This window comes from Pipra filicauda, unplaced genomic scaffold, assembly GCF_003945595.2.
Source record: "Pipra filicauda isolate LSUMZ 115617 unplaced genomic scaffold, ASM394559v2 scaffold15_size4787011_pilon, whole genome shotgun sequence".
Taxonomy (NCBI): domain Eukaryota; kingdom Metazoa; phylum Chordata; class Aves; order Passeriformes; family Pipridae; genus Pipra; species Pipra filicauda.
In genome coordinates this window covers 2039603-2052772 of record NW_024104096.1, presented here as the reverse complement: position 1 = coordinate 2052772, position 13170 = coordinate 2039603, and the positions used below count along the sequence as shown (strand labels likewise).

General features: G+C 40.9%; 1 protein-coding gene across 1 annotated transcript; it reads left to right on the top strand.

The window, feature by feature from the left end:
- The first annotated feature begins 1878 nt into the window (after positions 1–1878).
- On the top strand, positions 1879–11975 carry LOC113982561 (homeobox protein HMX2-like). Its single transcript, XM_027710924.2, is given in 5 exon segments — positions 1879–4949; positions 5443–11013; positions 11015–11051; positions 11053–11280; positions 11421–11975. Coding segments are annotated over 4 exon segments (927 nt in total). The 5' UTR covers positions 1879–4949; positions 5443–10663; the 3' UTR covers positions 11733–11975.
- Positions 11976–13170: the final 1195 nt, after the last annotated feature.

Below are 13170 nucleotides of genomic sequence, written 5' to 3'. Positions count from 1 at the left end.
TTGCATTATAAAAGTGGTTTGGGTTTTTTTTTCCCCCAAGAGGTCTTGTAATAATTTTAAGTACCAATAAATTACTAATTTGTGGTGGAATATTCCATTGGGGGAGTTTATGTGATTTCGTACTCTGATAACCCTCTAAAGTACATGTGAGAATGAACAATTTCACCTTTCAAGTTTCTACTTAAAAATTCCTGCAGCAAAAAGTTTGAAGAACATGTTAATGTGACTGGTTTTAATCTATCAATGAGTGACAACAACCCCTGTAAGATTAGAAACTTTAATTTGCAGAATTGTCTCCTCTCCCTTTGCAGAGAGAGAAGCTCTTTAGTTCCTTCTATGTTTGAAGAAGGCTTTTAGCTATTATGTGAAGGTTCTTTGTAAACGATCTGAAAGTATTGCAGGACAGCTTCAGCCTGGCATTATTTTAGTGTGCAGCTTAAAATAATAGTGATAGTTCAGTGTCTCACATGCAAGTGGAATTGGCAGTTGCCACATTACATCAGGCCATTGCAGTAATCTAGTCTAGGATCTGGTCTTTGCATCATTCTATTTATTCTTTTTTAGTCTGATGTAAATGATGCTTTTGTAACTTGCCTAAAAGGCAGGAGTTTAATTATTGTCTTGTAAACCTGTCCTGTGTCTTAGCTGTAAGATTATTTAATTTAATTCTTATTCTTATGCTAAGGTTGGTCTCATTCTGATGTTGACATTATGTAGATTTCATACACAGTGGATTTAGACACTAAAATAGATACTATGTTTTAAACTGGTAGAATTCAGTTCAGAGTACTGGACAATTTCAGTTGCTGTTACCAGAGAGACATAATTTGGAAAGCTTGACTGGGCATGGGTGAGCCTAAGCATCACAGTCATAATTAAAATCTCTGCAAATAGATGTTTATTTGTTGTCATATCTGATAAAACTCATAAACAGTAACAGGAGTAAATTATTCACCTAAGTAACAGATACTCAATACTTTTTTTTTTTTTTGCAAACAGGGTAGTAGAACAGGTCTAGGAAAAAAAAAGAAGGTGCTTAAATGACAGATCCACCTTTTTTTGGATAACAACAGAATGGCTGACAGTGGCTTGTTACAAAAATGCAAGGTTGTGTGGACCTCTGCAGGCAAGCTTAAGAATGTGATTAAATTTTCAAATTATCTTGACAACTTGGAATAATGACACACAATAAAATAAGGCATGTTACACAGATATATGCAAAATTCTGGGATAATCAGCTGCACAAACATAGACTAGGATTATTCAGGTTTTTTGTGGAAAAGGGAGGGTAAAGAATAAAGTCACTTATACTGGGGAAGCAGTGTCTTGATATCCCCTTGAGGTATCTCCTAATTCTCTGTTTCCTGATGCAAGGAAGGGAAAGGGCAAAGGACTTGAAAATAAAAGGCTGAAAAAGGACAGATGACTCCTGAGATGAGTATATAGATCCACAGACATTAGCAAATAACTTTTCTCCACAAAGGTAAACTGCAAGTCAGAGGTTGAATGATTCTGTTAAAGAACATCGTTGGGATACAAAATCCCCTGAATTAGTTTATTTAAATAAAAGATAATTGACCAAAAGACTGAAACCTAGAGAAGGATGTGGGGAACTCAATAGATTGCCAAACACATAAGGTGACATAGCTGATGAAATACTGAATATCTTAGGCTGCATTTAAAATTGCAAGGATGATGTATTTTGAAGTGTCCCTGATTCTTTTTTTCTCCAGACCAATGGACATACTGAATACTCTGTGCTCACACCCCTACCCCTACCACCTGCTTATCCCTCTGATGACAGCCAGGATGTGATTTGCTCTGAGCCTGGTGTGAGCACAGTTTAGATATAACTGGAACCATGCTGGAACCATGGGGAATAGTCTTACTATTTAAGATTTTACAGTGTTTAATAGTTAAACTAGTTGAAAATCTGAATGTGGAAAGCAATCAAGATGAAAGTTACCATGAGACAACAGAGTTCATGATTCAAAGGGAAAGAAAGGGATGAAAGAAGCAGAATAATAACACTGGGCTTCAAAAGAGCAAACTTCAACAAACTCAAGGAATTGGTACATGAGGTCCTGGGGGAGGAATTGAATGGCAAAGAAAAATTAAAGAGAGATGAGAGTTTCTAAAAAGATGTCTCTAAAACAGGCCATAATTTAAGTATAACAACTGTCTATCCTCATGCAAAGGAGAGAAAACTGTGGCTGCATTAGGGACTCATCAATGACAAAAAAATATACTGAAAAAGGAGGAACAAGAAGGCTGCATTGTCAAGAATAGATATAAAAGAAGAGCACAGCAGGTTAGGAAGAAAACTGGACAGACAATGCTTTTGTCAGCAAGGGAAAAGCAAAACAATTAAAATGAATTTTTAAATATTTTCTATTATTCAATAAGAACTCTGCTTACTGGGAGAGGTGAATAAGTATCAGATAGTGCAAAAGGCTGAAGTGCCTGCTGTTTCACTGCCCTACCCTCTGAACAATGCCTATCAAGATCAAAGTTAACCAGGACTGCAGGTCAGAATGGGAGATTATCAAGCTAATTAGATGTATTAGAACATTAACTTCTGGTTAAATCTATTATATAATACTAAGGAGGAAAATTGAAATAATATTGAAATTATTGTGGTTTTGATTGAGGAAGAATGAGTGAGTGCCAGGGAACCAGAAAATAATACTGTTTTTTAAAAGTGGGCAAGAGCACAAGAATGAGTGGAAAGGCAAGATAATGACAGAGAATCAACCAAACTTTGATACTCGAAGAGTTACTGAAAAAGCTGTCTAAAAATCTGCAAGCATAGAGACTAATTTAAAAGGCTGACATGCATTTGCCCACAAAGTAATTTTTAAATAACCTAATGGTCCCCTTTGTCAGGGTAACTGTCCCAATAGATAAAACCAGTATATTGTATGTTGAAATCAATAAATGCCTTGACAACAGATCCTTCTGAGCTGATTATGTATTAGGTTGCTAAGATTCAGGTGATGGGATTCTAAGGTGAATACACAAACTAGTTAATACATCATTTCAAGGGGTAATTACCAGTGTTTGTTAAATTGTGAAAGTAAATTGAGGGGGGGTAGGACTACCCATATGTTACAAGTGAAAAGCAGGTACAGATCCCTCAGGGACAAGGCACAATACTAATAAGTGAAAGCTTTGGCTTTATCAAAAGTGTAGCATTCCCACAGTGGGAATCCTGGGGCCCCAGCACTAATCAAGTGGGGGCCCAATGCGTTGCAGTCCTGCTAAGGAGTGAAGCTCGAGGGAAAGCCCTGCAGAAGTGAGTAATGAAACCCGCACTGATTGACATTTCGTACAGATGCGATGTCCTGTTTTGCTCATTAGCTAACTGGTGTAATGCAGGTGCTGCTGTCTGAATTCCAAGATCCACAGATGTTCTACAGCTTGGCAGCCATGCAGATGTGGGGGAAGTAAACTGTCCTGGCTCACTGTAACGAGGTAAAACGTACTTGGTTCTCAACACACTCAGAAACAAGTTATCATAGGTTACAGTAACAACAGGATAAAACCTGCTTGGGACTATACGTACTCTGATGAGGGAGGCAACCTGTCTGAGGTTACTGTAAAGTTTTCTCACGCTTTACTCTGCATTATTATGCGTAGGACCTGGATCAGTTGTGTCTGTGAATTTTACTGTTGAAACACAAGGTGGGATGGAAAGCGCACTTACACAATATACAAGATTAGACCTCACAATAATCATGATAATGGTTTCAATTTAAGCTTTGTCTTACATTTTTGAACAATAAATATTAAATGAAAACTAACTACAGAGCTTCAGAAAAAATCTCTGGGAACCATAATAGTTCACAAGCTGAATATGAACCCCTGTGTACAGTTTTCAAAAAGGAAAAAAAGAGGAAGGATGGGGGGGAGCAGTAGAAGACCTGAGGTGTACTACACAAGAGCTATAGTGAGCTATATGACAGAAAATTTTGCTCTGTTTGGCGCTAGTGAAGCATCAGCAGGAATACTTTACCATTTACACACTGCACCTAAGATACATACAGGCAAAATGAAAGAAAAGAGGACCACAAAAAAATATATGTTTAGAAACATGAAATGAGAAAGACTGAAAGAACTGGACTTATACAGACAAGATTAGATTGAGCAGAACTGTGAATATGAAATGTTGCTGTAAAAAGCTGTAGTAGTTGCAGAGTGAGGGTTTTTTTCATGTTCTGTGAAGTTTAAGTCAAGCACTATTAGATTTGAAGCAAAGGTGATTCTGTGTCAGGTTTTACATTGGAAAGCTTCACGTGAAGCACTGGAATAGGTTACCCTTCTGTAACGCACCTGTAGGATCCCTTTTCCTGTAAGTTTGTAAGAACAGATGAGATAAAACTGTCGTAAGTGCACAGGCCCACTTGTTCCTGTCCCTGTGAAGGGAGAGGGACTCAGTAGAGATCTTCAGTCCTGTGTGTCTCAGTAAAGTAAATTGGTACACATTCAAATACTTAGCTGCAATCAGGGAATGCTATTAATTTGCTTATTAATTTAATTGTATTCCAGTCACTTTAATCTTCAAGGTTTTACTTGCATAAATGATTCATGCTAAAAGCAGCAGAGGGGTTAGAGTTCAAGCCTGCTGTGCACATCCATGTGTTGAGGGAGTCAGCTGCTGAGAACAGAGTCACCATCCCTGGAGTGTTCATGTGTATATGTGGCACTTAGGGACGTGGTTTAGTGGTGGACTTGGCAGTGCTGGGTTAATGGCTGAACTCGATGATCTTAAAGGTTTTTTCCAACCTAAATGGTTCTAGGATTCTGTCACTGCCTCAGCTAAATTTCTACAACTTTTCCCTTCCTTTATGTAGTAATTTCCTGGATGTGAAGTCTCAATATAACCAGGAGGTGGCACAAGAGACCCTTTGCAGACTTTTAGATGTACGTGTCGCGCACTGTGAGCAAAGGTAACGTGAAAAACGGTCTTCCGGACGTCTGCCCATTAGAAACATCCAAACACAAAAAGGCAGGGTTTTTTGTTTGGTTTTTTTTTTTTTTTTTAAATGTGTTTTAAAACGAACATGTATTTGCATTCGGCATTCAACTGCTCCCTTTAATCTTTTAGAGAACACGCAAACACAGCTTCATAATTTTATATCTCAGTTACCCTCTATCCATGTGTAATGCACTCATTCCTGTAAAACCTGGCAAAAGATGTACGCTGCATTGCTTGGAGTAAACTTGGACGTCAAATCGCGGGTTACAGGGGCAGTGTTAAGCATCTTACCTAATTACATTCCTGTCCTCACCTGCTAAGCCCAGGTTTTCCCTTATCAGTAAACTGAGAGGGGATGTCAGGACATGTCTGTGCATGTTTGGTATACAGTGAAGGCAGACTTACTGTCATTTATGCTCTGATGCTACAGTTATGTATCCTGCCAAAGTTATTCTCTTCTTCAGCCAATAGCAACATTTGCAGGATGCTTGATGAAAGTGACTGGAATAAAGAAAATAGGAAGAAATGGTGTATAGTGAGGAATACAGAAGGGGGAAAATAGCTAGAAATGAGAAATGGAGAAGAGCCTTGAAGTCAGGAAAAAAAAAAGGTAACATTTATTTCCGTTTAATTTGAACAGACTGGTTTTGGAGCAGTACAAAGACCTGATTTATATTAGGTGTAAGTTAAAGGAAGGGAGAGTCAGTGAAACATTTTCACTGCTGGGACCAATGCATTTCAAAGCTGCATTGTATGGCATAAACCAGGATGGGCACAAAGGGTGATAGATGACCCAAGGCTGCCCGCTGTGATAGCTCATTCTCCTGCTGACTGACTCATCATGCTCAAATGCTAATTCTAAAATCAAGGGGGAAAATGATTCATTCTTTAATAGCTGGAAGTGAAAAATTACTTTCAAGAATGATAAATGCTTTGGTCAGTGTTGCTAAATTTCTTTAGAAAGTATTTGTGGGAAACATGAATGTAATGAAAAATTTCTGATTTAATGCATTCTTACTTTTCTATGTTGTTCAATGTAACTTTAGAAGTAACCATCATGAAAAAAAATATCCTTCAGCAGACTGACAAAGAAAAAGACCTTGATGTAAAATGTGAAATTAGCCTGTTAGGTTTTGAAAAGATTTCAAGTGTGACATTTTGTGCTCTTAATCAGATTGTTAGTTTGAATGTTCTGAACAGTTACTCAAACCAGTGGGATTTATGTGAATTTGCATATGCACATTATTCCTTCTAAATGCATCTCAAATCTCTAGATAATTCATATTTTTAAAACAACCCAGATCCTAAAGCATATTTATGCATCTAACAATTAATACCTATCTACTTTGGAAAATAAAACCATTTCTAAAGCCCCTTTTCATGCTGCTTCCTTTCAAATAATAGTTTTTAAAGTCTAATTACTACTCTAGACAGAATTAAACCAACTACAGACTTCTGAGTAGTTTTGTTTGAGCAGTGTCCATAGAGATCTCTCTCGATGGCAATATGATAGCGATGAGTGCTGAAGAAGGATTTACATTCCTGAAACTATAATAGTTTGTCTAATAATAAATGAATAATAAATAAATAAATACATCTGGTGCTGAAGCTTGCTTCTCTACCAACAGCCGTACATGTTTTAAATGTAGTCCTGATTTATATTGAATTTTAATTTTTTGATAAGTTTAAATATGGGTAAGGAACCGTTAAAAGCCTCATATGCTTATTAATATTTGCAGCATCTCTACAGAATGTATATCTTTTTAAAACATTTCACTGATTCTGCTTAGCTGCTGGTGGCAGCCTTGTGTTAAGGAGCCATGGGAGCTCTTGGCATTTTGGGTGCTGTGTTGATTTAGATCAATTCTGAACATGATGAAACATTTAATTTTCATCTATGCATTGTCACTATGTTTATTTCAGGCCCTCGTGGTATTTCTGTGCATATGGTCTTTAAATTCCTCATGGAAAAATAGTTCTTATTCTTGTCAAAGAGGAAAGATTATAATAATTGATAATACAAATGGCTTCTAACCATTGTTTTTAGTGCTTTTAAGTCCTAAATAATGATTACTCAGCAATGGAATGGTTGGATAAACACATCAAGGCAAAGACTCTATTGTACAGTAGATGCCAGCAGCCCTTGCTTCCCCGGCAGGCCTTCCCAGGAAATCTGCATGTCCACTGGTGAACACACATCTTCCTGTGTGACATAAACTGCCTTTTTTTTAATCTTTGAGTTGCTTCACTATCTAGCTACTCCAGAGGACCACAGATTCACTCTAATCTGGTCTCCCAGGACCCTCCACTGTTACGGTAAAGGGTCATCTGCTGGTACAAAATGACAGTCCCTTCCTTTGATCTTGTGTACCCCCACTGCAGCAAAGCCAAGTGGTAGCAGTTTTCTCCAGTATCTGTGGGGAACTTAAGGTACTTGGCAACCCTTGACTACTCTCTCTTCAGTTCCCTCATAGCTTCAGTAGAGAAGGAATATCTCAGCACAATCCTGCCCCTCTGCAGGGCTCTGAACTGGCTTACTAGGGCAGAGCCGAGCTTTGGGCTGGAAGATGTGGAGCAGCAATTAATTCTCAAAGGCCAAGCTGTTATCCCAAAATATTTCTATTATCAACTACCTAGTCGGCATCCAAGCAGTACTAGGTAGTTCTGCAGAACCTCCTCAGCACAAAACAAGCGTTGTGTGTACACATTTCTTCAAAGCTGAACAGGAAGGTGCTGACTCCACAAAGAGGGCATCTGTGTATTCTGCAAACATCTGCATAAAGTATTGCCATTATCTACTACGGTAAATGGATCTTCAGACTCCTGCTAGTGGCAATCATGTTGGTATGTCTGAGCTCTTTGTCTCTGCCTCCCTATAGTTGCAGAGTAAAAGCCACTATCTGTTCCTGATCTCTACTCTGACGAATTTCATTAGTGTGAGCAGGTTTTCATCTCATTGGTAATATCACTTGATTTTAAACATGGTATTTCTGAATCACAGTTTAGCAGAAGGTTTTCAAACAAGCATCTAATGAATAATAGAAACAGAAAGAAGGCAGCTTAAGAATTTCAGATAAAATTAAACTAGCATCTGTTAAATGTTGTAGCAGTCATTTCATTCAGAAGTCATCTGCCATCTATCCAGGATATTTGTACATTTTATGTGTAATGGAAATGAGATTTGGTTTAACCTTGTCACAGTGTGATCAGTTTGTGGCTCTGGGAGCTCAGCATATGACACCATCTTTCTGCAGTGCCATTTGCTTTAATACAATGCAATTAATAAACCAGCAGTGTATAAAGACGTAATTTGCAGCTCAGATGATAAAAATGTTTTAAAATATGTAAAGGCAGATGTATCAGTGGATGCTAAAACTCAAGATTTTCTCTTTTTTAGAGCTCCATCATAGGTCATGTATTCTTTTTGTCCTATACAACAGCTTTCCAAGTGTCCTTCTTTGTTGACATAATGGAGATAGACTCTTTCATACTTTAAAAAAATATTTGTTTAGTTATATATAACATACATAAGAATGTAAGTAGCATGTAAGTATATTATTTATAGTTATGTATAATATTCTGTAGATACTAAGAATGGAAATAATTCCAGGCACATGGGAGGTATTGATCTCATTAGGACAGGATTTTACCCCATCTGTGATGCAGAATGCTGTTAAAGTAATCAGAAAGATTTATATTGAGCAGGAAGCTTGCAGAAAAGTTACACTTCCTTTTTCTGACATTCATGAGAGTTTAGTCCTTGGTAATGGCATTTTGCCTGACTGCTGGGAAGGCTTGCCAGGATTCTGCAAGCAGGCAGTGGCACTGGTATTCCCAATACTGACTGGAGAGGTTGCTGCCAGGCCACGTGTTAAGTACAGCTGACTCAAGGGACTTGTCATTTAGTAATTGAGTGAACAGAGCAGATTCCTCTATGTCTCCTCTCCATCGCACGCCTGCTTGGTCTGCTCTATGAAATATGTTGCCAACAGAATTGTCTAATGCTCAGAAGTTCTGGTATTTTAAAACATTTGCTCAGGTTTGTGGTGGGGGTAGTCTTCACATTTACCTAATGAAAATAATAGTTAAGAAATAACCCGTGCTTGGAATATTTGAGGTGGGGAGGGGGAAGACAGGTGTGGGGGGAGGTGTTATAAAATAGAGGAAATTTAAAAGCAATCTTGAACAATTTGCTCAAGTAAACATTCTAAACTTTTCATTGTTAATATAAAAAATGCTTGGGAAGGATATATGGATGAGATTTCAAGTCATTAGATATCTAACACCTTCATATGGTGAAAAAAACCACAAATATATATACATATATATATATATCCTGCAGGGCTTTGTCCATGCTAGAGATGTTTGTGGACTTCTTTAAGTAGATAACATGTATGGGAGATATTAAGGCTTGAATGTTTATTTAGACATGTTTATACCAGTTGCCTCAGTTTCCTGCAGGAAGCTTGTTTAGTGGGCTCAGGCTGCTGCTGCAGTGCATGGTGCAATGTCGATCCCTACCTACACAGGCCAGAAACAAAGGGCTCTGGGAGGGCTCTGGGAGGGCTCTGGTCATGCATGGTTGTGGTTCTAAATCGGTTATTAGACACCTTTAAATAAAGGTGACAATCATGTTTCTATTTTTATTTGGTTAGAGACAAACTCCTGAACAGTGTCATCACTGGTAGAGCAGAGCAGGACTCAGAGTATGCCATGAGGATGAACAGCCAAGGAAAGACAGAGCTTAAAACGTGTTCAGAAGTCAAACTTGAATATGATTCAATGAAACAATTTTCTGGTAAACAAAAACCTGTAGGATTTCACGATGAATGGATGTAGCTACTACATCTGGAGTGGACAAGAGGTTGAAATGTTTGTTTTAGGAAAAGATAGACAAAGAGGTTTGAATAAAACTTTTTACTGGATTAATATAAGGAAAAATATATCTCTTATAAGATTAAAACTGAATAAATTGGAAGATTTAGACATATATCAGGTATGATGGTTTCAGTCTCCAAACCTCTGTCTGTCAGTCTAAGAAATATCTAGAAGCATGGTTACAGTAACTGTTACCGATGAGAAATGCAGCAGGAGTGGCAGAATAACAGGGCCAGTCCCAGGGTAAAGGGACAATAGAGCGCTGGGTTTGTGTGCAGGTGGTAGAGGCAAGAACAAGGACAGACAAATCAGTCATGGTTTCTGGAGGCAGAGTGATATCAAGCAGGGGCATGATAGGAATTATCAATGGTGTGGAAGTTCCACACCAGTTCTTGTATGGGAGGGGAGGGTGAAAAGGAGAGAGAATTCGTGGTTACCCTGCAGTAAAAAACTGCCCCAAAAGTTCCCCAGCGCCGTTTGAGGCCGCTCAGCTCCATAAATGCCATTTGCATGGGGATAGGATGTAACAAGAGCTGTAAATCACTGATGGCGGAGTGAACTCCTCAGGGGCAGACACGGCGGAGCCGAGCCTCCACGAGCTGAGGCAATGTGTGAACGATATCTTTTGTTGGGGGAGAGGACTGATCGCAATTAGATGATACTTATCTGGCCCTTTGATGTGTATTTACACAAACAACGTTTTCCTCCGGGAGTTGAGGTATAAAGTAGGGGCGCGCGCTCTCCGACACCCTCCTTCCCGGCATCTCTGAAACAAGGCAGGATGACCAAGGCCCCTTTCTCCGTCGAATGGTTGTCCCAGAGCAGCCAGGCTCTCAAGAGCCCCACCGAGGGCTCTCCGCATCGAGCATCCTCCGCGGGCCACCGGCCCGGCTCTGGTTCCAGCCCTGGCTCTGGCTCCAGCCCCGGCTCGAGCGAGCGGAGCCGGGAGCAGTCTGCCGGGCCGCGGGCCGGGAGAAGCGGCAGGAGCAGGGAGCGCGTGGAGGCCACTCCCGCTGCAGGTAACCGCGTGTCCGCGGCCGTCGGGGCGTCCTGGAGCTCCCGCGCCGGGGGAGGAGGGCGGGCGGGCCTGGACCCCCCCGGGGCCCCGGGAAGGCACCACTTCGCTGTGGCAAAGGAGTCGGGCGATTCCCTACGCGGTTCCCGGGCGTGGCTGACCCTTTCCTCCTTCTCCCCTGTTCTCAGGAGCAGACGGGCGGCCGTCGGGAGCGGGGCAGCCCGTGCCTGAGGACGGTCCCGAGTGCTCGGGCCCCGAGGAGCCCGGCGGCCGCGGCGGGCGGCGGCTGCGCACGGCGTTCAGCGCCGAGCAGATCAGCACCCTGGAGAGCTCCTTCCAGCGGCAGCAGTACCTGGGAGCCGCCGAGCGCCGGCAGCTGGCGGGCAGGATGCGCCTCTCCGAGGTGCAGGTGAGCGCGGGGGGTACTGGCTGTGCCGTGGTCTTAGTGAATAACGACAGCGTAGTTCTGAAAAATAACAAGATAAAGAACAAGCTGCGTGCCGTTGTAACCTCACCTTTTTTCCTCCCCCCCCTTTGCTTTTCCCCCAGATCAAGACTTGGTTTCAGAACCGCCGGATGAAGCTCAAGCGGCAGCTGCAGGAGTTGAGGACGGAGCCATTCTGCAGCCCCCCTCTCCCTTACGGACCTCAGGGCGGTGTGGTGCCCTTGCCTCTCGCATACGTGGCCCGACCACCACCTCTGCCCCGGCAAGGGGCCGCCTCTGAGGGCTTCACCTTGGCGGCTCTGCCGGCACCCGCCCTGGACCTCAGCAGGGCCTGCAGAACACAGCCAGTAGGCTTTTGGGCGGCACCCTGCTTTGTGGGGTACAGGGATCCCAGAGCTTTCTTGCTGGGTGTCTGACCCTCTGATATGGACTATGACTAAAGAGGATTTGCACTACTGATAGATATTTGGGTTGCCCTTGTCTGTAACTGCCTGGCGGAGTTATGATGCAGCACTGAACAAAACATTTAACAAAGACATGCTGGACAAACTGGACTATGGACTTCAGGCCTCTGCATTTATAGGCAACTATAAAATAGAAACAGAGTGGGACAAACACTAATATAAATGGAATCCTTTAATAAACCTATTTTTTTTCCAGCTTTCATGTGAATTCCTTCCACAGGGATTGTAGAGCTGTTCATTCTGCTCCAAAAGAAAGCTCCTCTTCATTAAAGGAAGCATAGACTCCTCATTATCTAGATTTGTTCTGACCCTCTGCAATTTACTGAGCATGAGTGCAAAAAAGTGTGAATTTCCCCCTGCCTTCTAAAACAGGTATCCAACCCCTTCAGCTACTTCCTAGATGGGATTTTCTGTCATGGGACTGTGCCTTTAACCAAATATGTGGATACACCTGTTACTTAATATTGGGCTTGCTATAGCAGTGGAACAGATGTTTTTGTTGGAGATCCTTAAAAAACATATTTGTAGTATCTTGAGATGTAAAAAGTTGCTTTCTAAATAAGTATGATGATATATCTTCATGCTTTCACGTGCAGCCTCAGTAGGTTAGTAAGAACATCTTGCCTAAACAGATCATGGAAAGGATCTTGAAATTTCTAATCTACAAAATAGTATCTCATCATCTCACATGCAGGTAATGGGGTATGAGAGTGATGATCAAAAGAAATTTAGCATTCCAGTGCTCTTTTCTGTAAGTGGCAGTAAAATTCCTTCCCACTGTGCTGTGCACTTTTAAAATTTGAATAATGTTCTAGTAAACTTATGGTCAAAATGGCCTGATTTCAGGCCAGAGAAAGGGCTCTGAGAAGTAAGTGATCCTTGACTCATGCAAGTTGACATAAATCTTTCAAAGTCAATTGTCAACTAACATGAAAAGAGCAAAAAATATTTCCACTTTAGAGGTGATTTCAGGGATTATTGAAAGATTTCCAGTACATTTGTAATCTGGGTTTCTGTAATGAATGGTCTCTGAAGGTTCTCTGTCAGTATCCTTGAAAACGCCTCTTTTCTTTTGTGTACAGGGTCCAATCTGCCACTTGAGTACATTTGTCTAGTAAAAAGCAACCCGCTGCGGGCAGCGGGTTTTGCAGACACATTTAGAAGTCTCATTAATTATTTTGTAATCCGTGCTGTATTTTTCTAGCCTTTTGAGATACTACTATTTGTTTGCAATTGATTAAAATTCCCATTCAATGGAGGCTTATTTCTCGAAGTCAGGTATTACTAAACTCTTATTTATTCGAAGAAATCTCTCAGACTCCTTCAAATGTCATTAGGAAACTGGAATGTCTCCAGAAAGGTCTAAAATGGTGAATATTTTCCTCTTGCT